Consider the following 24585-nt stretch of genomic DNA (forward strand, 5'->3'; position numbering starts at 1 on the left):
TATTAATGAAGATTAACACTTGTTTGTTTACGGCAGAATTCCATATTTATTCTTTTTATAGTTTTGATGTCTTCAGTATTAATCTACAATATATAAAATAACTAAATAAAAACCATTGAATGAGAAGGTGTGTCCAAACTGTTGACTTTTGGTGTATGTTTACAGTCAGATATCATGCTGTGCAATCCTGTAGTTTGTCAGATGTCTGTAGCTTTATGAATATTTCACTTGTGGCAAGATTTGATTTATCTAAGAAGAACAGAACTGCTTCAATTACTGTTGTGTTATTCACCCCATTAGTTTCCCTGCAATCCCAAGGCAAATTATAAATAAAATGTACTCAGAATGATATGCCATCATTCTCAGCCCAGCAACAACAGCACTGTTTTAAACATTTTTTATATGAACATCCTGAACTTTGTAAGTAGCCCAAAATAATTTGGTGATAGTTAAAGAATGAAGACATTCTGCTGTGTCTCAGGATATTAAACAGAATTCAGTGGCTTTTGAAGTGACAGAAAGTAAGTTTCCAATATTCATTGTACAGTGCTGATAAAAATGGTTAGTGGCACTACAGCTGCAGTTTTCCATCCTTTAAAAGAAGCCCTGCACAACACATAGTGTGATATTTGGAATCAGTGGAGCTTGAGATATAAAATGACAAGTGATATAAAAACAAAACAACTGTTGGATACAAACTTTAAGACCTATTTCAAACCAAGAGGCTTTGTTTATTTTATCCTAAGAATAGAATTTTGAAGGGGAAGTGCTGCCAGACACTGCATTGAATCATAGACAGCCAAGTAAGGCGGTCAGTACCACTGACAACTCATTCAGGCAGAGCCCACCTGAGATATCTTATCCAATGTCTGCCACCCTCTGTAAGCCACATTACCTGGGCTCTGAAAAGAATTATGAAAATTGATTTCATAAGATTAGAAAGCTGCAGTGGCCAAAAGCTCCACTTCTCAGCTTGACAACCCACATTCAGTTGTGAAGCAGAAAAGTGTGCATGTGAGCACTTCCACAAGGAAACAAAGGTTCATCTAAAGAATGCAACACTGATTCACAACTGATTACCGTTTACATGTTTAAAGTACATCTGCTCATTTGCTCTGTAAATATTACATGATACAAGATGTGCACTGTTAGGCATCCATGTCATGTGTGTAAAAGCTTTCTGAAGTGGGAAGTCTGAAGAAATTAATTAACCTTGTGAACATCAAAACTCACCGGCAGACCTGAAAGGCATATTATCTTTGTTAAAAATTGCCCAAATCATACCATTTTTCAGGGTCAGAAACTATAAAAGCAGAAACAATGTGGGTTTCCATCAGAAAAATGCATTAAATCCAAGCCTAAAATCATTATATTTTTTCAAAATCTCTTTAATCGGTATGTCTTATTTTAAACATTGCAAAAGAGAAATCATTTGCCACTAAATTCTGTCAGGTCACATGACAACAATTGGGAAATGTTTTGACTGAACTGTGTTTAACTGTAGGCTGTATATGCACAGTGCAGATAGAACACAAGTATTGAGACAATTCTGAAATAATTATATTTAATACTCTATTATATATCTACAGTAGTCACCATTTTATTTCCAAAAAATGTAGCACTTGTGAGCACTTGACAAAATATTGTACATGTTGATTCCCGGTTTTATAATTGCTGTAAAAAAAATTATCAAATAAATTCAACTTTATTTCTTTGGTTTTTGTTTAATAGGACTAATGATATAGTTTAATATTACACATGCGGTACAGAAGACCTTTTTGAATTGTATCCATTTCTAGCCACAGCTGGGCTGATTCAATAGAATTGCATGACTTAAAGAGCCCGCAGTGAGTGAAAACATGGCAGGAGCAAAAAACACTCATAAACTACTTGAGTGCAGAGGGTTAAATGTTTATAACAAAACATACTACAGTGCAATAGTGAATAATTTACAACAGAAAATGAACTACTACTGTTGTTATTGTTGTTATTAATGTTATTGTTGTTGATGATGATTTTATTTTTACGGTTGTTACTGTTATTATTGTTGTTATTGTGGTTATTGTTTTTGTTGTTGTGGTTACTGTTGTCACTAATGTTGTCATCATTGTTATTGTTGTGTTTATTGTAATTATTTTCGTTGTTGTAGTATAATTATTTTTGTTGTTATAGTTGTTAGTGCTATTGTTGTTATTATTAAAATTTTGAATTCAGTCAGTGATAATCCCAAATAATGACTGATTCCACTGGTTTCTGTTACTTCAAAATCAAATTCACATCACCCAAAAGGGTTTCTATTTACCAGACATATAACCAGGCAACCAGCCATTAATACTTGAAAGAGAGTATGAGATAGACAATGCCAAAATTGTGACTACGAAGTTCATAAAACTCCCTCTGAAGCCTTCTTGAAAAGAGAATGAAAACAATATCAAGGACCCCTAAAACAGTTTTTAAGAAGAAGAAGAAGATAAACTTTGAGTACATACAAAGAAAATATGATTGTGGGCTAACACTCAGGACTACACTGATACTATTCCTGGACATTAACTGAAATAAAGACTTTGGCATGCCAACTCACATACACCTAAAAGTTATGAACTGGTTCCCAAGATGAGACATGGCACTGATCTTAAAATCTGAAAGTAGGACTTCCTGTTCAAACAAATGCTGTGTTCCATTGGTAAATAAAAAAAAAAAAAGAAAAAAAGAAAAAAGTAGTGTATGCATAATCAAAATGAAAATGCAGGAAAACATAGCACGACTTGAAACTTAAAGAAAAACAAAAATGCCACCCAGAAACAAGAATACACAATAAACACTGATTTCAAACAATGTTCATTGTGTTACTCATAAAACACCTTTGATATTGTGAAAATGAATGTGATGGAAGAGCTACATTGCCTGCAATTCGTGCCAGAAAGGAAATTAAAAAGAATTTTGAATTGAACCTCAGAGAGGTCTGGTGACACAATCTGCAGCAAGCATAATCAATCACACTTAACAGCCTTGAAAAATGCAGGTTTTTAGCTCCGCTGCAACAACAGAAGGTGAGCAGTGGTTGGTTTCCATGCCAGACAACAGGCTGTGACGAGACGCTGATGCTCTATGAGCACAGACAAGCCAGTGTTGAGTTTCAGTCATCAAATTGCATTGCAATTTCATTGCATTGAAATCTGTTGCATATTTTCATGTGATTACATCCCCCAAGTGATGTCACTTTATTTTATGTTGTAATTTAAGTTGCAGCTTCTAAGGATATACTGGTCAAACTTTTTTTAATGTCATTTTGCAGCACTAATAATGTATGCAGTAGTAACCGATCGGCTGTCAGATATAGTTCACAAACAGGTAGAAATAGAACAGCAGCTACAAAATTCAAGTTTCTGAGTGCCTTTTGATGGTGAAGAAAACTGTACTCACTGACAGCTTGACTTCCTTTGCAATTTTTAAATGTTATGATGGTCTGTCTCTCATTGCCTTTTCCTCTCCATTTTTATAGCAACACACTACTTTCTGCAGTACAATACTGTTCAAATAATGTTCTGGAGGGTATGGTGCCATGGTGTGTTCCGACACTACATTCATGTAGACAGAGGGGGTTGTAAGTAATCAAGAAAAGTTGGGACACCTGTAGGACTTGGTAGCATCAACTTTCAAGGCTTGATCAACCACCATTGCTTCAGAACAACTTTAAGTTGTTAACCCATTTCTTGTTTCCTGAAGAAAGGACCTTTTTTTGGTATAATACTGAAATGTACATTATTTTTCAGTTTTGGGTAACCTTGCCCTTTTTATATCTCTAGCAGTTCATCTTTGTACCATTTCAAGCTATTCATTGGATTTGAATTACTTGAATTTCAATAAAAAACTTTTGAATGGTAGTGTATATATAAATATTCACTACTCACCTCACCTTCACCTACAAATTTAATTACAAGCTCATTGACTGAATTTCAGGTGAGGAAGTACAACCTTACAGATGTAATTAAATCAGATTTTACATGCTGTTTTGTCAAATGTCACCAGCACTTCTATGGTTAGTAATATTCTCGCTGAGCATGATTTGTATTTAATATTAAATGATTCTTCATCATCCAGACATTTTGTTGACAACATAGACCCAAACCAAGAACCATAACTTTAGCTCCATTTGTTTAAGAATTCACTCATGCTGAAGTACTCAACACCCTGAGTACTTCAGCATGGGGCTGACAAAAAAATAGACTAAACTCTGACAAAAAAGTAAATGCCCCAAAAAATGCCCAAAGATGACTAGCAATCACAATTTTGTGAAAATTTCAAACAACAGAAGAAAAATCATTAAATCTATTATATATTTTCCACCATTTTTGTTAACTCAGAAAAACATACAGCGAGAAAAATTTAGCAACATATCTTAAAAAACGGGAAGATTTGGCAGCATTTTCCTTAACTTTCAGCTATATTCAATTCAATTCAATTTTATTTATATAGCGCCAATTACAGTCAAATTGTCTCGAGACGCTTTACAGAACCCATATGCCTGACCCCCAGAGCAAGCCAAAAGGCGACAGTGGCAAGGAAAACACCCTTTTAACAGGGAAAAAAACCTCGAGCAGAACCCGGCTCTAATGTGGGGGGACCCATCTGCCTGCTGGCCAGGCGGGTTGAGAGGGACAGAAGAGGTAGAAAGGTAGAGATAGAGGGGTAGAGGTAGAGATAGAGGGATACAGATAGAAGGATAGAGGTAGAGGGGAAGAGGTAGAGGGGTAGAGATGGAGGGGTAGAGGTAGAGATAGAGGGATACAGATAGAGGGATAGAGGTAGAGGGGAAGAGGTAGAGGGGTAGAGATGGAGGGGTAGAGGTAGAGATAGAGGGATACAGATAGAGGGATACAGGTAGAGGGGAAGAGGTAGAGGGGTAGAGATAGAGGTGTAGAGGTAGAGATGGAGAGGTGGGGGGTGGGACACAAGGACCATAAAACACAGCCACACATCTGAAGCATCCAGCTCTGGGACCAGGGACACTCGGAGAAAGGACACAGAAAGAAACAGAGTGAATGTAATGCAATAATGGTATATATAATAAATACAAAGGTAGTTAGAGAAGGGCTCAGTGCATCAAGAGGTCCCCCAGCAGCCTAGGCCTATAGCAACTAGGGGCAAACTAAAGGGACGTCAAGAGGGGAAGTCAGTTTTGCAAATAAAAACACCAGCTCACCCCGACAGGGTCCCCCAGTCAGCCCTAACTATAAGTTTTATCAAAAAGGAAGGTTTTAAGCCTGGTCTTAAAAATAGAGAGGGTGTCCGCCTCCCGAACCCAAACTGGGAGCTGGTTCCACAGGAGAGGCGCCTGATAACTGAAGGCTCCACCTCCCATTCTACTTTTAGAGATTCTAGGAACAACAAGTAAGCCTGCAGTCTGAGAGCGAAGAGTTCTGCTAGGATAATATGGTACTATCAGGTCTTTAAGATATGATGGAGATTGGTTGTTAAGAGCTTTATATGTCAGAAGAAGGGTTTTGAATTCTATTCTAGATTCAACAGGAAGCCAATGAAGAGAAACCAATATAGGAGAAATATGATCTCTCTTGCTAACTCCCGTCAGTACTCTGGCTGCAGCATTTTGGATCAGCTGTAGATGTGCTATTGGGACAACCTGATAATAAGGAATTACAGTAGTCAAGCCTAGAAGTAACAAATGCATGGACTAGTTTTTCTGCATCACTCTGAGACAGGATGTTCCTGATTTTCACAATATTTCTCAGGTGGAAAAAGGAAGTCCTACAGATTTGTTTTATGTGCGAGTTAAAGGACATGTCCTGGTCAAAGATAACACCGAGGTTCCTCACAGTAGTACTGGAGGCCAATGTAATGCCATCCAGAGTAACAATATGCTTTGAAAGCAATTCTCTAAGATGTTTGGGGCCAAATACAATGACTTCAGTCTTGTCTGAATTTAGTAGTAAGAAATTATAGGCCATCCAGGTCTTTATGTCCTCAAGACAATCTTGCAGTCTAGCTAGCTGATTAGTTTCATTTGGCTTCATAGATAAATACAATTGAGTGTCGTCAGCATAACAATGGAAATTAATACAGTGCTTCCTAATAATATTGCCTAAGGGAAGCATATCTCACAGTACTGGAGTCTTGGAGATCAGTTAACACATGCCAGAAGGAATTCAAAACAAGAGAATGGTTTTTGGCTAAAGCTGATGTAGACTGTGAAACTGAACGAAAATTCAATATTTTCCCAAATGGCCACGGTCAGCAATAGACTTTCACACTCAAATCTGAAAATCTATTTTTACACAAGACTAGCTATAAAGCAAATTTCTGCATATCTTAGTGCTCCTTCTTTGAGTCAATCAACTGGGGAAAAACACTAAACACAGACAGATCAACATCCTCCAGAATCACCCATCCACTGTGTCTCCTAGGAGTTAGAATCAACCTCAGCAGGCCTTATCACAGCAGCCAGACTCATTTTATGTAAATAAACAGCAACGTGCAAAGAGAACAGAGGAAGGAGACAGCACACGTATGCTGAGACCTATGACCAATACTGCTTTTGTTGATAAGAGTCACGATGAGGTGGTAAAATTTTTGAGTGTAGCTTTTGTACTGTGTTCAGGACATAAAACATGCAACACCAGTAATGGCTTTAAGTCCTCTAATCATTGATTTTAACAGTAAAAACTGTGTATTAAAATGGCATATTTCGAAGTTAGACAAAAACCTTGCCCTGCCTTAAAATAGCTTAGCTGCAACTCTACACTGTTGATTTGTTTAAAACATGTGACTCTATCAAGATTTATCACTTAATCAATTATTTTGACAACCAAATAATCATTTTCTGTTGCACCAGGTGAGGGAAAAGGTGAGGATTTCCTACTGCTATTTATTTTATATGACTGACTGAATAAAAGATTTGGGGATTTTGGAATGTTGGTCAGGGAAAATTTGCAGTCTGAGAGAGTCATATCTTAGGAAATTAAAATGTTGATTTGTGACCTTTTGTAACCCAGTCAAACAACACAGTGATCAGCAAATGAGGACACCTCATCCAATACGATCAACTGGATTTATTAAGTGGATGGAAAGTCAGCATGATGCAGTCATCTTTAAAATTCCCAAGCACCTACACGACAAAGCACCCAAGGCAGTTAAAAACAACACCAAAACAGGCAAAGTGCTCTGATCCATTAAACTAACGCCCACCAACTCCAAGTCTTATTTCTCTCATAATGATCCTTAAAATGAGAAAAGGTTTGCTTGAAGCCACTGAAGAATATAATACCTTTGTTCTTTGCTAAGATATTGCAAAACACCTTGTTATTTTGTTTCTTTCATAGCAGAATCATTACAAAAGTGCCAAAAGCTTTGGTGGTAATCATTATATATTTTACAGCTGCCTCAGGCTATCAGTTGTTTATCAGTTTACTTCAACAGGATATAAAATCAATGCTCTCAGTTCAGGACCTGAATCAGAGAGGTGCTTGATCATGGCTTTGTAATTAGAAAGCAAATGAAGACCTGAGCTCTCCAGCGAGTCAAGACCCCACAGATCATTCAAAGCCATTAGGTAAATTCGACCCAAAATGTCAATATTGAAATGTCACAGTAAAATAGTTTTAAGACTGTAGTTCACCCACATTGTATTTTACATAAAATCAAGTAAATGTGTCATTGATTGTTTCTGGTGGCAAGATAACTACCAGTAAAATATTGTTTTGTCTTCCTAAGCTGATGCTGACCTTTTCACCTTCTCTGTTTATGTCAGTCCAGAATCTCTACACAGAGAGTGAGAGAAAATAGCAGAGTCCTATAATTTTGTAAAATTGGCTTTTTTTGAGAGTTAGGATGTTCTAGTCTTCTCTCTTTCATTTAAGCACTTTTCGACCAAAGAATAATGTTAAATCACAGTCTTCAGTGGGCCCCAGTTAATTCTAAAGGCAAGACAAACAGACAAGCATCCCCAATACAGTATACCAAGTACCTCATTATCCTTCCATGGATATTTGTGTAAAGCAAGGCGTGCTTTAAAAGTGCTAATGCACTGCCTCAGTGATAAAGTTTATGTTTTAAGGCAAATAAAAGGCTACATCTCCCTGTTTCACAAAAGACACACAATTATGGGTTTTATGCCTGATGTAAGTCTCAGACGTAATTTGTGCCAGATTGATTGCTGGTTCAATCCACAATGAGCACTACTACACTGTGAGGCCATCAGGCTTGACAGAACAGTGGTCACATGGCCATTGTGGCAAAACGCCCACCTTTATCCAGCAGTAAAACTAAACTTGAGCAGCACCACAGCACCCAGCAAGCCATCATCTTGACTAATGTCCCTGGCAATGTGTAACTTGAAGGGTGTTATTTAGTTGTTTTTTACCCACTTGCAGATCACCATAACTATCCTACTACACCATTTAGTCAACACATGCTGCCAAAGATTTAATAATACAATGTCTAACAATTTGTTGTGCCATTAAAACTCTATATACTGCAATTTTTTAAATAAACAATGGCGTCATTGATCAACACAAATTGCGACAATTATAGTAAACAGAAAAAAAATCACCTCTTTACTTTCAAAACAGTTTACACCCTTCAACTAAAGAGTGTATTTGTACTGAAAAGTGTCTTGCCTGTGCAGCAGGTAGGACTGCACTCTCATCAGAACACGGGGGTAAAAATCCGTCCATGGGTGAAGGGCTAAGTGGGGGAAAACATGAGCATGTGGTATACAGTGATTCACGGGCTGATGAAGAGATGGATTTGGGGTTGTTAATCGCCACCATAATTAACTGTTTTTGAGAAAAGCAAGAAATTCACTGCTGCTGAGCAAAGAAAGCATGAAGCAAACACAAGGTGGAGAAACTACTAAGTCCAAACGGGCATCTCCCCACACTTGTATCTTGTGCATGCAACAATTCAAGCAAAAACATGCTCAAGTTGAGTTGTGTTTCATTATCATGTGATTTGGATCTCAGTGCTGCCTCCAAAGGCTGAGAACTAAATCAAAGGTAAAGCAGATGCACTGACTTGCAGTCAGTGGTATCTTTGAACTGGCAGCACTTTATTAAAGTCCAAACTGTCACTTATCTTGGGTATACTTACTTAGTGTCAAACTCTGAACATCAGAGTTTGACAGTAAGTTTTCCCATCTGGAGAATGTATAAAAGGCATGGTTGAATTAAGAAAATACTTCTATAATCTTGGAATGTCTATTGATTGATTGATTTGTAATTTTACAAAAATCCCAAACTAAATCGAAAATTGTGCACACTATACACCCAATAATATATAACAATACCAGCAATTTAATACTAGTAAATTCCCCAATCCCCGTTTATCAGCCATACTCAAAACTGCCCTTTCAACCACAGCCGAACGTTGATCAGCGTCCCTAAATGCGTAAATGGCGTTAATATTAAGTTTTGCGTTTAAAGTGAAGGAATTTTTTCTTGACAATTCCTGGTCAACACAGTCATTGTCTTTTTTTGTTCTTTTATTTTATTTTGTTAATAAACCGTTGACACTGACACACTACTCGGTGCGAACAATGCCCTGGATAAGCACGCCTCAGAGCCCCAATCCTGACATGCCGAAAGGATCTATTGGTAAATTGATGAGTCAGTTTAGATTGACCTGTCGGAGTCCATTTCATTGTCACTGCCAAAACAGCGTGTGTCAGCAAAGGTGCAATAAAGTGTGTATTTGCTAAATCAGCTTTGTCTGAATGCAGGATTGGATCTCTGCATTAAAAGAAACCGTCTCTCTCTCCGCTGAGGTGAGTTTCTTCAGCACCTCCTCGGCGCAGTTCATGTGCGTCCTTTAACATCTCCGCGCCCTCAAACTGGAGACTGTCTCAACGCGCATCGTACCCACGACTGATTCGGAGCCTTTTGTCCTTTCCTTCCGTGTGTGTATCTCACGATACATGATGGGATTATTAAGATGGAGTTTTACACCTCGGTGCCGGTGAAGCAAACTTAAGGAATATTTGAAGGTGAATCTTCTTCAAACACTGAGATACCTCCATCAATACAGAAACGGCGAAATTTGTGGATAGTGAGGTTAAACCCAGGTTCAGGTAAGGCGGTGCTAAATTACTTTAGAGGGATTATCACAGCTGCCACATTCGTCAGCACGTACAAAAACAACTCAGTATATTGAAGGATGGCGTGATTATTCGATTTACGTATGGCATCATTTGGCACTGAGCGACTTGGATCATTTAAGCTGCCAGCTGCACATTCACCGCATTCCCTGATCGGTTTGTTGCGCACAATTTTGTTAACTCGTATTATGATGATTTTGTGCCATTTCGTAACTCTACAAAGCAAATAAAATTCTCAGGCGATTGCGTACAGAGTTTGCTAACATTGTTAATGACTGACTTGACCTCACTTTGCTTCCCACAACCTTTTTATGGCATTATCTTTGAGCATTAAATAATTTATTCAGTTGAATGTCCTTTTTTTTAAACCTGGTAGCTGCTCGAAGAAAAAGTTAGAGGAGAAATCGTAGCTTTAAGTCGTGGGGGAGAAACAAACCATTTGAGAAAATAAAGAGGTTGTATGTAGAGCAAAGTGTATTCTTCCTTTGGACAGTGCAGGCTCTAGGCTGATGTTTACATACCTGTTGCACAGAGTCTCAAATACAGCATTATAACTAAGTTCCAACATAACATACTCTTTCAGAATTTTGTTAAAAAAAAAAAAAAAAAGTCATACTTACAGTGTACAGTGATTCATGATTTCATTTACTTTTCACATCAGCAACTGACGTGCCTCACAGGGCATTATGTTGTCATCTGTCTGCTCTGTTCTTGTAGGGATAATTAGCATACTGTTTTTCTCACACAAGCCAAACACATGTTCCACTGTTTCCAAATGATGCATTATGGAATATTCTGTTTTTCCACCGGACTCAGATAACAGACATTTATTTGTCACTGAGCTTTTAGTAACATTTGGTCATCTATTTATCAAATACAAATCTCTGGGCACAATTCACCGTATCTTGCTATGGAGAAAATGACAAACAGGCATAACAAAACCTTTCATGTTATTGGCACCAAACCAAGTTGTCATATCATGTTTGCCTCCTGTTCCCTGACAAGCACTTCAGTCTGACTGCAGTGAGGCTATTGGCAGTACAGTGTTTTCCCTCATTCAGTTACTTTGGCTGCCAATAATTTGCATCCACACCAACCCTGTAATAAATTGGAAAAATGTGTCAGCAAAGAATTTGTTGTAACCTGTCACAGCTGATCATTTAGCAATATGTGAAGTGCAAGCATTTCCCCTGGGACAGCTTATGGCTGTGAGGTGTGTGAAGTAATTTCCCTTGGTAGCAGTGAGCCTGACCAAATAAACACTCAGGGATGGTTTGGCTTCGGGTAGAAAGCACTGCCTCAGATCCTGAGCTGCTCTTCTTTAGACATGCTATCAATCAGGGCTGTTCTCAAAAGAAATGATCAGTTCCCTGTAGGGCCTGCTGGCCATGATTGTGACCAGGAAAAGGAAACAAGTAAACTGAAAGATCTAAAAGCGCTGAAGACACGCTCCTGTATTTTGTCACTCATGCATACAGTATTATTGCAAAATGCCGTGTGATTACCAATTATTTCATTCAGATCAGTTAGGGTGATTCACTAACATCTGACATCAGATGGTCTATCTGATGACCATGATGACTTCAAGCTCCATTTTCTTCCACTGGGAAGGAAAAAAATCTGTACAAAAATCCATATTAGGCAGAATAATGATTTTATTCTGTTAGACGATAACTCTCATGGTGGGAAGAATCACTTATTTTAGAACATTTCATATAATTACTGACAAAGCTTTTCTTGTCTGCAGGCGGAATGCCATAACCACTGTGAGACTGTGAGAAACCGAGGTATCATGGACTCCTGGATCTTCCCATCATCCCCTCCAAACCTTTCAGAGCACCTTATCTATGACAGCTTTGTGCAGGGCAATGAGTCCAACCTCCATGGGAACTACACAGACCACAGCTATAACAGAACCAGCACGGTGGTCATCACTTGCATGTACTTTCTGGTCTGTACTGTGGGGCTCTGTGGGAACACCCTTGTCATCTACGTCATTCTGCGTTATGCCAAAATGAAGACTGTCACCAACATCTACATTCTCAACTTGGCAGTGGCTGATGTCCTCTTCATGTTAGGCCTGCCGTTCATCGCCATACAGTTGGCGCTGGTCCACTGGCCATTTGGGCCCGTGCTGTGCAGAGTAGTGATGACTGTCGACTCCCTGAACCAGTTCACTTCCATCTTCTGTCTGATGGTTATGAGCATCGATCGATATCTGGCTGTGGTGCATCCCATAAAGTCCACAAAGTGGCGCAAGCCCCGTATGGCTAAGACTATCAACCTCGCAGTGTGGGGGGTGTCGCTGGTGGTTAATCTGCCTATCGTTATCTACAGCGGCATTATTACAAAGCAAGACGGCTGCTTCTGTACCATTGTGTGGCCTGAGCCTCAAGAGGCTTACTACACTGCATTCATGTTTTACACCTTCATCCTGGGCTTCTTCCTGCCCCTTATGGTAATCTGCCTTTGTTACTTGTTCATCATCATTAAGGTGAAGTCCTCAGGCATTCGTGTGGGATCCTCCAAGAGGAAGCGCTCAGAAAGGAAGGTGACCAGGATGGTGTCCATTGTGGTGGCAGTGTTTGTTTTCTGCTGGCTGCCTTTCTATGTCTTCAACGTCACTTCAGTGACGGGCACCATCAGCACCACTCCCATTCTGAGAAGTACCTTTGCATTTGTGGTGGTACTAGGATATGCCAACAGCTGTGCCAATCCCATCCTTTATGCCTTCCTATCCGAGAACTTTAAGAAGAGTTTCCAGAACGTTTTGTGTCTTAAGAAGGTAGGAGGGCTGGATGAGGCTGAGCGCAGTGATAGCCGGCAGGACAAATTACACATGATGAATGACCCCACAGAAACCCAGAGTACTCTGCTGAACGGTGACCTGCAGACAAGCATCTGAGACGCAGGTGATCAGACTCACACATACTAGCAGACAGATTCTCTCAGAAACAGTCGCCAGTCTCTCTAATGAGACATCAGAAAGGACATTATTCAAGAGTGAACTAACTTATTCAGAGGAACAGAGCAACAACAGAAATTAATAATGTCAGATTCCATTGTTATTTATAGTACATTCCCCAGTATATAAACCAATTCATTCTAATATGATCACAAGTGCAATCAAATGCTTTCTATAGGCTGTAAATGAAATCTGTTTGACTCTTCTCAGTCCTCAGTGTTGACTCTTAGGTAAGTTTGAACAGACATCAACACCCACTTGCCAGTGGTCCCCTGGGTGACATGGATTTTCCTTGGACACCCAGGATTATATACATAGTTTACAGCAGAGGGCCTGTGCCAAGTTTCCATGTTTCTTTACTTTGTGAATATAACAAAATAACAATGTGATGATTTGCTGTAAAACAGCATACTGTTAATAAAACTGCAAGTTATTAGAGAAAATGGGTGGATATTTAATTTTTAATTATTTGGGTGACTTGTAAATAAATAATGTTATTTTTTAGACTCTGAAAGTAATGAATGCCAGTGCTGTTGTGTTTGTCATTATGTTCTGTAATACAGCGGTCTTTGCTTTGTCTAATTTGTGTGAGACCTTTTACCTGCGGTACAAAATGTATAAAATGTAAATGTGAGTAACAATGTTTAGTAAATATTGAGTCTGTTTTCACTTTTTCCCTGCTTTCCATTCCATTAATGGTAATAGCTTGGCAAATTGTACAGTCTCTAACCAAAGTGCTGCTAAGATGTTTAGAAACTCTACTACAGTGGTGTATAGTATTAACTACTGTGATGTCACCTGCCTGTTATACTGGACTGAATGCATGTGAGCTACTTCATATCATTGCTTATATACAGTGGATATTTATGGATATCACATAATACTGCTGCTGTCACTGCTTGCAGATGTTAGAGTAACCCCCTCATTCAAAAATGTTGAACAGTGTGATGTTAAATTCATTTTGACTCTTGAATAGTGACTCATCTTCTTGTTTTTATGTCATCTCAGAGCTGTTCAGATAATGTTTTATGAAAAATGATTTGACTCTCCTTTTGTATCCTCTCTGAAGTGATGCAGAATGTGTCAGAGGTCACCTGGTTACTGACCACATTATCCCTGTATTTGAGTAGAGTTTTAAGGAGAGGATGGGTCACTAATGTTGAAGTTTTGAAGCCATGAAGAAACTTTAACGTAAGCAGGAGTATGTTTAGTTTGCTACTGTGGCCCTCTTTTTGATAATATAAGGGACTAAACTTGTCTGCTACTGCCTCATAGTAATCTTACTTTACTGACAGTAACAATTCTGTGATATTTGGGAAGCTACATTTTAAGTGTGGTTTCTGACACTGCGTCACTGAGTGATGTAAATTTGTGAAGGGCTAGAACACTTATCCCCAAAAGGTTGTGGTGTTCCTTTATCATCGTCGTCATCATCATCATCACAGTGCGACTCCAGGAGTCCTCATGCCACCGTGACAGCCTGTGCCTCGCTGTCTGTTACTAAAATCAGATCACTCTCCTTGTGTTTTTAGGCTACATGTGGAAGCACTCTCATATACACTATATTGCCAAAAGTATTCGCTCACATGCCTTGACTCGCATATGAATGTAAGTGACATCCCATTCCTAATCCATAGGGTTAAATATGATGTCGGTCCAGCCTTTGCAGCTATAACAGCTTCAACTCTTCTGGGAAGGCTGTCCACAAGGTTTAGGAATGTGTTTATGGGAATTTTTGACCATTCTTCCAGAAGCGCATTTGTGAGGTCACACACTGATGTTGGACCAGAAGGCCTGGCTCTCAGTCTCCGCTCTAATTCATCCCAAAGGTGTTCGATCGGGTTGAGGTCAGGACTCTGTGCAGGCCAGTCAAGTTCATCCACACCAGACTCTGTCATCCATGTCTTTATGGACCTTGCTTTGTGCACTGGTGCACAGTCATGTTGGAAGAGGAAGGGGCCAGCTCCAAACTGTTCCCACAAAGTTGGGAGCATGGAATTGTCCAAAATGTCTTGGTATGCTGAAGCATTCAGAGTTCCTTTCACTGGAACTAAGGGGCCAAGCCCAGCTACTGAAAAACAACCCCACACCACAATCCCCCCTCCACCAAACTTTACACTTGGCACAGTGCAGTCCAACAAGTATCATTCTCCTGACAACCACCAAACCCAGACTCGTCCATCAGATTGCCAGATGGAGAAGCGTGATTCGTCACTCCAGACAACGCATCTCCACTGCTCTAGAGTCCAGTGGCAGCGTGCTTTACACCACTGCATCCGACGCTTTGCATTGCACTTGCATGTGATGTATGGCTTGGATGCAGCTGCTCGGCCATGGAAACCCATTCCATGAAGCTCTCTGCTGAAGCACTGTTCTTGAGCTAATCTCAAGGCCACATGAAGTTTGAAGGTCTGTAGCGATTGACTCTGCAGAAAGTTGGCCACCTCTTGGCACTATGTGCCTCAGCATCCGCTGACCCCGCTCCATCAGTTTACGTGGCCTACCACTTCATGGCTGAGTTGCTGTCATTCCCACACACTTCCACTTTCTGATAGTACAGCTGACAGTTGACTGTGGAATATTTAGGAGCGAGGAAATGTCACGACTGGATTTGTTGCACAGGTGGCATCCTATCACAGTTCCATGCTGGAATTCACTGAGCTCCTGAGAACGACCCAATTCTTTCAAAAATGTTTGTAAAAGCAGTCTGCAGCCTAGGTGCTTGATTTTATACACCTGTGGCCATGGAAGTGATTGGAACACCTGATTCTGATTATTTGGATGGGTGAGTGAATACTTTTGGCAATATAGTGTACATCAAAGTTAATGGTATATTCTGATAACTGCACAAAGATCAGTGACTATGTGTGTGTTTTGAGTTGATTTGAACATCCCAGCTAGCAACCTCTAGCCGGCATGAATACGTTACTACTAATGTAAGCATGGTGTTTGAATTATGGGGGGCTGCAACTTCTTATTACCATCGAAACACATGGGATGCATCTGGTGTCCCATATTTCTGTAGCAACAGTTGGTTGCATAGAAACAACCATTAGCATGTTAATAATAGAGATGACTCAAGGCATGAATTATGAATGTAGACATTGCTTGGATGACCGAAGAAAAAAGAAGAATTAAATGAGGGGTCTATCAGGATCAGAATCCCCAGGCTTTGAAACCAAACACCTCAGTTACAATAAACCAGAAAAAAGTGTAAAGTTTTGTATTAGTGTTTGGTACAAAATGTAAGCCAGAGCTAACCAGACATATTGCATTATGTATCATAGTAGCAGATATTATAAAGAGAAATGTTATTCTTTGTTATTAATGAAGGCTTTGTAAAATAATGCCTATACATACGATTTTTTAAAAAGTTTTTGTCATAGTGCTTCATGTCATAAGATTTTATAGCCCATTTCCTATTTGATATTTGTTCCCTTAGTGTTTGAGTTCAATGTGTTTTTTAGTGGGTTTTACAGTTTCTGTAGAAAGTTTATAGCAAGTATGTTTTTCCAGCTTCTGTTCTGTTAAATAACAGCTGACACACCAGGTTTGTTGAGCAAAGATTGTGTATACCTGTGTTGAAAATAAATAAAAAGTAATTTTCTTATGGTACAATACTGTGGAATATTGTCATTTGCAAACTGTACATGTATGCTATATAATATTAAAATTAAATCAAATTTATTTACTTAAAAATCTTTTAATTGATGATAAGATATGCTTACATCAAATTAAAGTTAGAATTTTCCACATCACATTTTTTCCCAAAATAATTATGTCATTGCAAATCACAGCAATGATGCAAGTTTCAGTCACATATTTCAGGTCATATTAATCTTCTAATGACCTTAAATTGTGAAGCATGTCCCAACAACAGTACTAGAAAAAAAACAACTTTTTTTTTTAAATGTAAAGCTTTTTCATGTCTTCACTTTTTCAGTCTGGAATGTGTTTACATGCCTTGATTGCCCACAATCTCGCTGCTTTTTTTCTTTAAACTGTTGTGCTTCTGGTGTGACCACAAAGTGGCGCCATAATCACCCACATAACTGCATCTGCTCAAAGAACAGAAAGTCAACACTTACCTCAGCATGTGAGCACGTGTTTCACTGTGTTCAGGCTATGGGCTCTTGACAAAACGAATCTGTTTCCTTCCGCTACATCACCTCGTCTTCTACAATGAGAAAACCTTGGCAGTAATACAGGGACCGTACAGAATACAGCTTCAAATACCACATTCTGAGTTGGTACGGTTCAGATGCCCTACAGCGCCTTACGCTGGGAAATATATTGCCCTACTGAGAAAGTGTAAATGGATATTAAGACAAAAGACAGCACGTACACATTCCAGTTTTGTTCCGAGTTTAATCACTGAAACAGATAATGAAGCTCTTCTCTTCCTTTTCGTTTCAGCTGTGTCCCTGAATGTCCTTGGGTAGCCTTAACTGCTCCATGACCAAAACAATAGTGTGACCACTGCACCTTGATTTTTCTTTCTGAAATCCATCGGTTCCCTCTAGCCGAGGCTCTGCAGCAGACCAAAGGATATGCATGTTTGTTTTCAATTATTGAGCAGCTACACAAACAGGGGCTGTGTATTTTATGTGGCATTACTTTGTGATAGGTACGGGCCCTCGTGTATTATTTGAAGGTATAGTTTAAAAAAATTTTTTTTTTTATACATACACACACAATCAGTGACCACAACACCCTGACGTGTATGTGTATTGTGATTAAAGTCTCACTTGACAGCATACTGATTGAATAGAGTACTATGTTTACTGCACTGCAGAGGCAAGACATACCACAAACCACGCTGGTCTAGACCAGCCACAGTTGCCATGGAGAAGATTAACACTGATGGATTGAGAGCCAGGCTATGGTCGCATAGTGCCCATATATGTGCAATGTCTTACCCTCTATAAATCGCACACAATCACCTCCCCCATCCCCAAACCCCTAAACTACAGAACAAGAAGTCATGACGGGCAGGCAGCAAGCCTTGAGCCATTATTGAGGGCAATTTTTCACATATTATAAGATCATGGGAGCCCAATTGCATGCAGTGTTGTTAAATGGGCTTTTTTGTTGCACAGAACATTCAGAGTGTTCAATTAGGAGAGAACACATCATCCTCACATATTATAGGACCTGATATTGTATTGAGTCTTCTCTTTAAAATGCCATATGAAACCCAAATCTCACATTCATCATACAGTTTCTAAACAACAAAGATGAGCCAACTGATCATCACCATCATTATACCAAAAATTCCATGAGAATGAAAGTATAATACATCCATAAAACATTTCCAGTACCAGGACAGCGAGGGACATATGACTGTACTGAAAACATTAAAAAAAAAAACTGAAAAAAAACGTAAACAAAAACTCAAAATTCAATGAGTCCCTAAAAAAATAGATATTCCCTGCCCTCAACCAGACTTAAAAATGAAACAATCAACACAGTAAATAATGGAACATGAGAACACTCAGGTCCAAATCTTTTCAGTTTCCATGGCAGCGCTACCCCAGCAACTGGCAAAGGCAGCGTCTCTAAGCTCTCCCATGTTTTCTTTGCTCTTAAAAAATAGATGTATACTAGATTCATACAGTATTTCATAACTAAACTCACAAATGATAAAAACATAACCATACCTTTAAAAATGTTCTTGCAAAGTTCATAATACACTGATTTATATATATATATTTTTTTTTTGCGTTCAGTCCTATATGCATATGACAACATACTGTCCTCCATCATGACTAAGTTAAATGCTTGGTCAGTTGAAATGAGAGCACCATGGGAGAAAAATGGAGGGTGTGTGGGAAGTGAAGGGGGTCAGAATACTGTAAGAAAAATCCAGATGTGCCCAATCAACATGACAGTCAGTCACGCTTAGACTCTGCCCCTGCAGCAGGAAGGGGAAGGAGAGAGAGGGATGTGGGGCCTCTTCCCTCTACAAGCCTGGAACTGAAAGCACCACACTCTTCCTCCTTCTCTCCTCTTCATTCAGTTTTGTCAAGTAGATGCCAAGAAGTAGCTCAGTGCTTGTTGGTTTTCTTTTCTTTTAAAAGGTTGCATGATTTTACACGCCTTTTGATTTTTGTCCTCCAGAGCTGGAAGAGCAGACTGGTAGTCAAAAAGTTTCAGGTAGGTTTGTGTGTTTGCGTGTCATCCTGTCCCCCAGTCCCTTGACTCTCTTGTTAGAAGCAGTGGTTCTTAATGGTCAGTGGTCACAAAGACTACTCATATTCAAGAAACTGTTTATGGTAGAATAAAAGATACCTGAAGAGAGAAAGAAAAACTAAATTAAGATCGCACACAGTTTGACATTTTAAAGAATTTCTAATGTTTTGTTTCCACTCTTACCCTTCACTATCGAGTACATCCTTAATGCTGGCCTTGGTGATAATAGCGTCATCACATTTAAACCACTGGTCTTTGTGCTGGCGGATGAAGCTGGTGTAGTGGCCACTCTCTAATGTGCCTTGGTGGTTCACCACTGCAAACAAGGAATACCTGGAAATAAAAGTAAATAAAGAAGCGTGATGCTTCTTTAAGTTTGTCCTTTGTTATGTGACTTTGACATCAGTATCTCACAAAGCCCCATTATCCTTCCCGTACATGAGGGCTTGATTTTGTTCAAAACCCTGCATTGTTGCTCTTTAAGGTAATTTTTTACACTGCAGAGACCAAGAAAAAGAGAATTTTGAATAGCGTCTTGTGTCCTTACCACAAGGCAACCTGTCAGTGTGATTAAGATAGCAAATTCTTGGTAAATGTCCTGGAAAATGAAAGCTATTGTAACTGTCATGGATGAAGAAAACTAAGCAGCTTTTAATAGGCTTCAAACTGATTTAATTAGGGGAAGTCACAGCCGGATGTTTTCGGTCATTAGCATCTGCTGCTGTGCTACAGTTGAAATTTCTCCTATCATATCAATGCTGTTGTACAACTATTGAGAATGGAGTGTTAATAAATCAGTTTGCTGTAACCCAATCTACTACTCACTTATTGTCGTTGTTTAATACATCAACCGACTGTTGATACTGCCCGTTCATTCTGCTCTCTTTACTGAAAAAGACAAAAAAAACCAAACCATTTTCAATATTACATGCATGCGTAAACAGGCAACATTGTTGCAAAAATCCACTAGGTGGCAGAATAATACCATCTATGAAAGAAGATCTTCTGTCTATGAACAGAGCTGAATAGATGCAACACTGAGGGGTGGGGCATGACTGCTGCTGCATGCTCTACTGACATGGATGTATATTTATTGGGAGCCTTTAATAAAACAGCTTTTGTATAATTGCATGTATGTGCAGCTTATAAGTGCATTTGTAAAGATGAAAATGCAATAAATTAAGGAGCTACTGTTGGATACAAGAGAATTCTGTTTTCCTACATCGACTCTGGCAATACAGTATGTACTGCAATACATGGGAAGTTAGAGTAAGGCTCTGCTCCACAGTAAAAAAGCAAACAAACATAAAAATACTGACATCTGCGGTAATCTCACCTGGATGCCATGAAGGGCGTCATGTCCAACTCCAGAGGGAAGGAAACATACGTAGTAATCTTCCTCCGCAGTTTAGCAGAGTGTTCAAATCGCTGAAGAGGGCAAGAGAGGGACAAGGAGACAGGAGAGGGGGGAAGGGGCAGAAAAATACCAAGAAAAAGAGAAGGATTGGGGGATGGGAGAGATGGGAAAAGAAACACATTAGAAATATCAGGCATCATCATTACAATGTACAAAAAAACCCAACACATCTAGTGAAAAGTGGAAATGCATGTTTTCCACCCTGGCTGTCACACTTTTACACATTCATAACAAGATAACAGACTTGGATTTATCTAAGACAATGTTTGTGCAGCCTGGTCCTATGAATATCATAAATACATTATAGGTCTCTAGTACTTTCTGATAAATAAAAAATGGACAGTGGAGGACTGTATGAGTCATTAAAATCATAGGTGTCCTGGGACACTGGATGAAAGTGTTACACAGCAATATGTAACATATCAACAACTAAAATGAGAGATGTGAGATCTCTGGACAATAAGATGGACAAGCCAACAGCCTCGGTGAGGAAACAAGATGACTTCCGTGAGTGTAGTGTTATGTGTTTCACAATCAATTTGGTTATAGTGAAATCGTATTCCATCATTACTATCAATGGTTTCAGGACAGATTGGGTGGAAAGGAAAAAATTCCCAGGGTGGCAAAGAAAGAGATGAAAGGCTTGCCACCTTCTTTAACAATAAATGGTGCCACTTTGGTCATATGACATTGAAAGAACATTTCTGCACGCCAAACACTGAGTGTTAGCAAAGAGGCTACATCTATTCGACATACCCAGGAAGTTCTGGATGCTATTTAAACCACAGGACTCTGGGCTCCGCATTACTTCATGATTTCCAGAGACTTCAATCACATGAAATTGGACAAAACTGTCCAACTAGATATGGCAGGATTCTGTACCAGCTGTGGCTATGCACTTATGAACTTCCTCATCTTTCTGCTGAAGTTTTGTAATTTTACAATTTCCACAATCTTGAGCACCTGTTGCAAAGCAATTTCGCTGCAGGGATTAAAAAGCTTTTCTGATTCTAAACACCACCACACACAAGCAATGCAGCACACAGCTGAACCACTGCACAATCTGAGCTATGCACGAAATGCTTTCTTAATAAAAAAAAAGTTAATAAAACTTAATAAATAAAAAAGTTTCAGCCACATGACAGAGCCCTATTTACAAAGTTTTGACAAAATTAGACATGAATGCTGTGAAGCTCAGTGTACCCTTAAATAGTCAAACTGTTAGACAGTGACAGATAAGGTAATGAGAGAAAATTTGCAGCACATTGTCACTGACTGACTCACTTTGAGATGGAAACATGCTACAATGGGGAGCTTCTTCATTGTCAGCTGTTTGGTGGACTCCTGGTAACTATGGCAACTGCCACACTTGATTTTGGCACTGCTTCCTAGATGCTCGGGCCGCGTAAACCTGCAGAGTGAGTGATGGAATAAAAGAGAAAAGAGAGGATGTGTAAGAGTGAAGAACACATGCAAATGCACAGGGCTGGAAACTAGGAGAAAGAGGAAGAAAGCTGTAATGGTTTCTGTATGGTACATTTCAGGCTTTGTACTTGGAGTATGCACTAAGTTAATCTGAAGGTGTGTATAATAAGCCAGCCAGCAGGGTTTTGGTGCAGTCCCATTGTATGTCAGTTCACCCAACCCAAAGCCCTGCTAGTATTGCCAACGCCTCAATCGCCATGGCAACAGTACCAACCAGTTCTGTACCTTTAAGACACTTGCTGCAGCAACTAGGGGTGTGCAAGAAGCTGCAGTAAAAAAAAAAGTCAGCAGGAAAGGAGGTGAGAAAAAGAGAGGGGGAGGATAAGACAAATGTGAGAGGTAGAGAGTGAGGGCACAGGAGAAAAAGGAATTACGTGGAGAGGAGAGGGAATGAAAAAAGATAAGGAGAAGGGGGAAAGAAATTGCAAGAATGAAGAGGCAGTGGAGGAAATATGAGAGGTCACACCTGATCTGTCAATCTGGTGATGGGAGAAGATGAGATCTAGAAATAACAGAATTCTTGTGCCTGAGCAGACACCATATGTGACCCCTCGTACAAGTGAAGGGATCAATTAAATTAGTGACTACTCCTTTGACTACTCCTGAAAGAAAATAGAGTGGTAACACCTCACTTTCTTTTAAAATGTTAGGAACATGATTTATTTCTATCCAATAAGGCTTAAATACCATCAGCTTTATTGTCCATCAACTTAGAGGAAGACAACATGTAGTAGCTCAATACACCAGCTGCATCTGAATACTGTGTTTTTTGCAAGACACACCTTTGATTGAGCATTACAAAATATTCCCTAACCTACATGACCGAGAAACTGTTTTGATAGCTCTAACAGATGTACACAAAAAAAGCAAAAGTGGAAAAAGAAGACAACCTGTCTTGTGCCAGCTTAGTCTGAAGGTGTACCTGCGCAGGCAATCTGTGAGCGTGGTGGATCCTGACAAGTGGCTCTCTCCATTGACTGTGCTGCCATCCCCTCCAGGGCTAAGGGGCCAGAAAGGTGTGGATGAGCCAGGCAAGTCCAGACTGATGTCCCAGAATGGATCTATCGTCGTGGAAACCCCACTAGAGAAAAAAATAGAGTCCAAAGAGTATGTAACAATAATAAGTAATGTGAAATCCTGACAGATGATGACACTGATGGTAGTACATCAGCTTAAATTCACATAGCCTCTGCAGACTCTGATCTTGTTTTGGTTTAAGCCTGCTGGGAGATCAAATGAGTGCATGTGTATAATATATAAACTGTTGTTCCAGGCCAATTTGCAATTCAATGAAGTGTTACATCAGAGAAAATTGGCTTTGCATAAAGAATTTGTCTTATTACAGCCCAATGACCATGACGGACTTAGCCTGGGCAAAATGGAGGCCTCCAGTGGAGAATGACACGAGTATGCATAAAGATATACACACAAAGATGGGCTTCTGCACATTATTACTGTTGATTAGATAAGTCATGGTTTTGTAATACCCAGAGGTACCAGCGGGTGGCTAAGAAGGCAAATAGGCATTTACAGTGATGTGAGAGCAACCTTGCAGTAATATGGCACCATTATGGTACCACTTCTGTTAGGAAGCCTCAGCTGCTGTATTCTGTTGCTTAAGGCCTATCCATTAACAATCTGTTGTCAACAAGATTCCAATTATTATAAAGGGGTTCAATTCACTGTCAGAATGATACACAAAACAGCATCACTAGTACTCCATCAGCAGTGTCTCTTTTCCCTGTGGATGCAGGTAACATTGCAGTGATGTGGGCTCGGGTTGCCTGCTAGTCGGTGCAAGGTGCTTTGCAGTTCACTGCAGTGTGCTAGCGTTAATGTGACAGGACAGCTCTAGGGGGCAGGCAGGCAACGCTTGGATTGCGCTGCTGTCTAGACAAGCCCCATTAAAACAGCTCTGCTGGGATTGGGCCTTTGAATAAGAGCAGTGGCGAAGATAAAACCAGTGGTTCTCTCATTGTAGGAGGATGGGTGGCATCCACTTCAATCAGTCCAGTGGTGAGAGGTGAGTATTGGAGGACAACAGAGAGAGATGGATGAATAAGTAAATGCAGGAAGAGAGAGATGAGGTGTATAAGTGGTCATGTGATGCTGCATCAAGATGAATGGGCAGCAAACACCTAAGGTGAGATTTTGTTTCAGCAAATTGTCCTTTGCATCTTTATACTTTTTTAAAACACCACAAACACATTAGACAAACACGCAAACTTACTGGCAAACTTGACAGGTAACATCCGATTGTAGGCCCCCAGTGAAGATTTGGTCAATGATGCAGTTACAGTGATTTGGATTGTTGGCCTTCTTCCCATTGTCGTCTCCTGCAGGACACAGAACAGAAAGTAAAATACACACACCACCTCCACCAGCCTCTTTGGTACTTTCTCACTTTACTTTGCAGCA

At 39.6% G+C, this 24585-nt stretch overlaps 2 protein-coding genes across 5 annotated transcripts in view; one reads left to right on the top strand and one right to left on the bottom strand.

Annotated features, from left to right (window-relative positions):
• Window positions 1–9564: 9564 nt before the first annotated feature.
• Window positions 9565–13747, top strand: LOC111579434 (somatostatin receptor type 2-like). Of its 3 annotated transcripts, none has more exons than XM_035955641.2 (2): window positions 9565–9778; window positions 11856–13747. In XM_035955641.2, the coding sequence occupies exons 1-2, from the start codon at window positions 9728–9730 to the stop codon at window positions 13011–13013; spliced, it is 1209 nt and encodes a 402-aa protein (XP_035811534.1). In that variant the 5' UTR covers window positions 9565–9727; the 3' UTR covers window positions 13014–13747. The 3 variants fall into 3 exon arrangements, with proteins under 3 accessions (XP_035811534.1, XP_023142500.1, XP_035811535.1); XM_023286732.3 differs by having other exon boundaries at window positions 9567–10081; XM_035955642.2 differs by having other exon boundaries at window positions 9567–9997.
• Window positions 13748–17421: 3674 nt separating this feature from the next.
• Window positions 17422–24585, bottom strand: part of LOC111579432 (ubiquitin carboxyl-terminal hydrolase 22-like) — a 41845-nt gene continuing 34681 nt past the window's right edge. For both annotated transcript variants that reach the window (XM_023286729.3, XM_023286730.3), the window contains 7 exons: window positions 24398–24503; window positions 23090–23248; window positions 21967–22093; window positions 20602–20693; window positions 20091–20153; window positions 19449–19598; window positions 17422–19364 (listed from right to left, as the gene is read on the bottom strand). In XM_023286729.3, coding sequence (XP_023142497.1) covers window positions 19322–19364; window positions 19449–19598; window positions 20091–20153; window positions 20602–20693; window positions 21967–22093; window positions 23090–23248; window positions 24398–24503 — 740 coding nt within the window. In that variant the 3' untranslated portion in view covers window positions 17422–19321. The remainder of the gene's footprint in view (window positions 19365–19448; window positions 19599–20090; window positions 20154–20601; window positions 20694–21966; window positions 22094–23089; window positions 23249–24397; window positions 24504–24585) is intronic.

Source organism: Amphiprion ocellaris, chromosome 19 (genome assembly GCF_022539595.1).
Source record: "Amphiprion ocellaris isolate individual 3 ecotype Okinawa chromosome 19, ASM2253959v1, whole genome shotgun sequence".
Taxonomy (NCBI): domain Eukaryota; kingdom Metazoa; phylum Chordata; class Actinopteri; family Pomacentridae; genus Amphiprion; species Amphiprion ocellaris.

Coding starts and splice junctions, on each gene's coding strand:
- LOC111579434 (XM_035955641.2), top strand. CDS start 9,728: ATGCAGGATTGGATCTCTGCATTAAAAGAAACCGTCTCTCTCTCCGCT. Junction 9,779..11,855: donor CCGTCTCTCTCTCCGCTGAG/GTGAGTTTCTTC, acceptor TCTTGTCTGCAG/GCGGAATGCCATAACCACTG.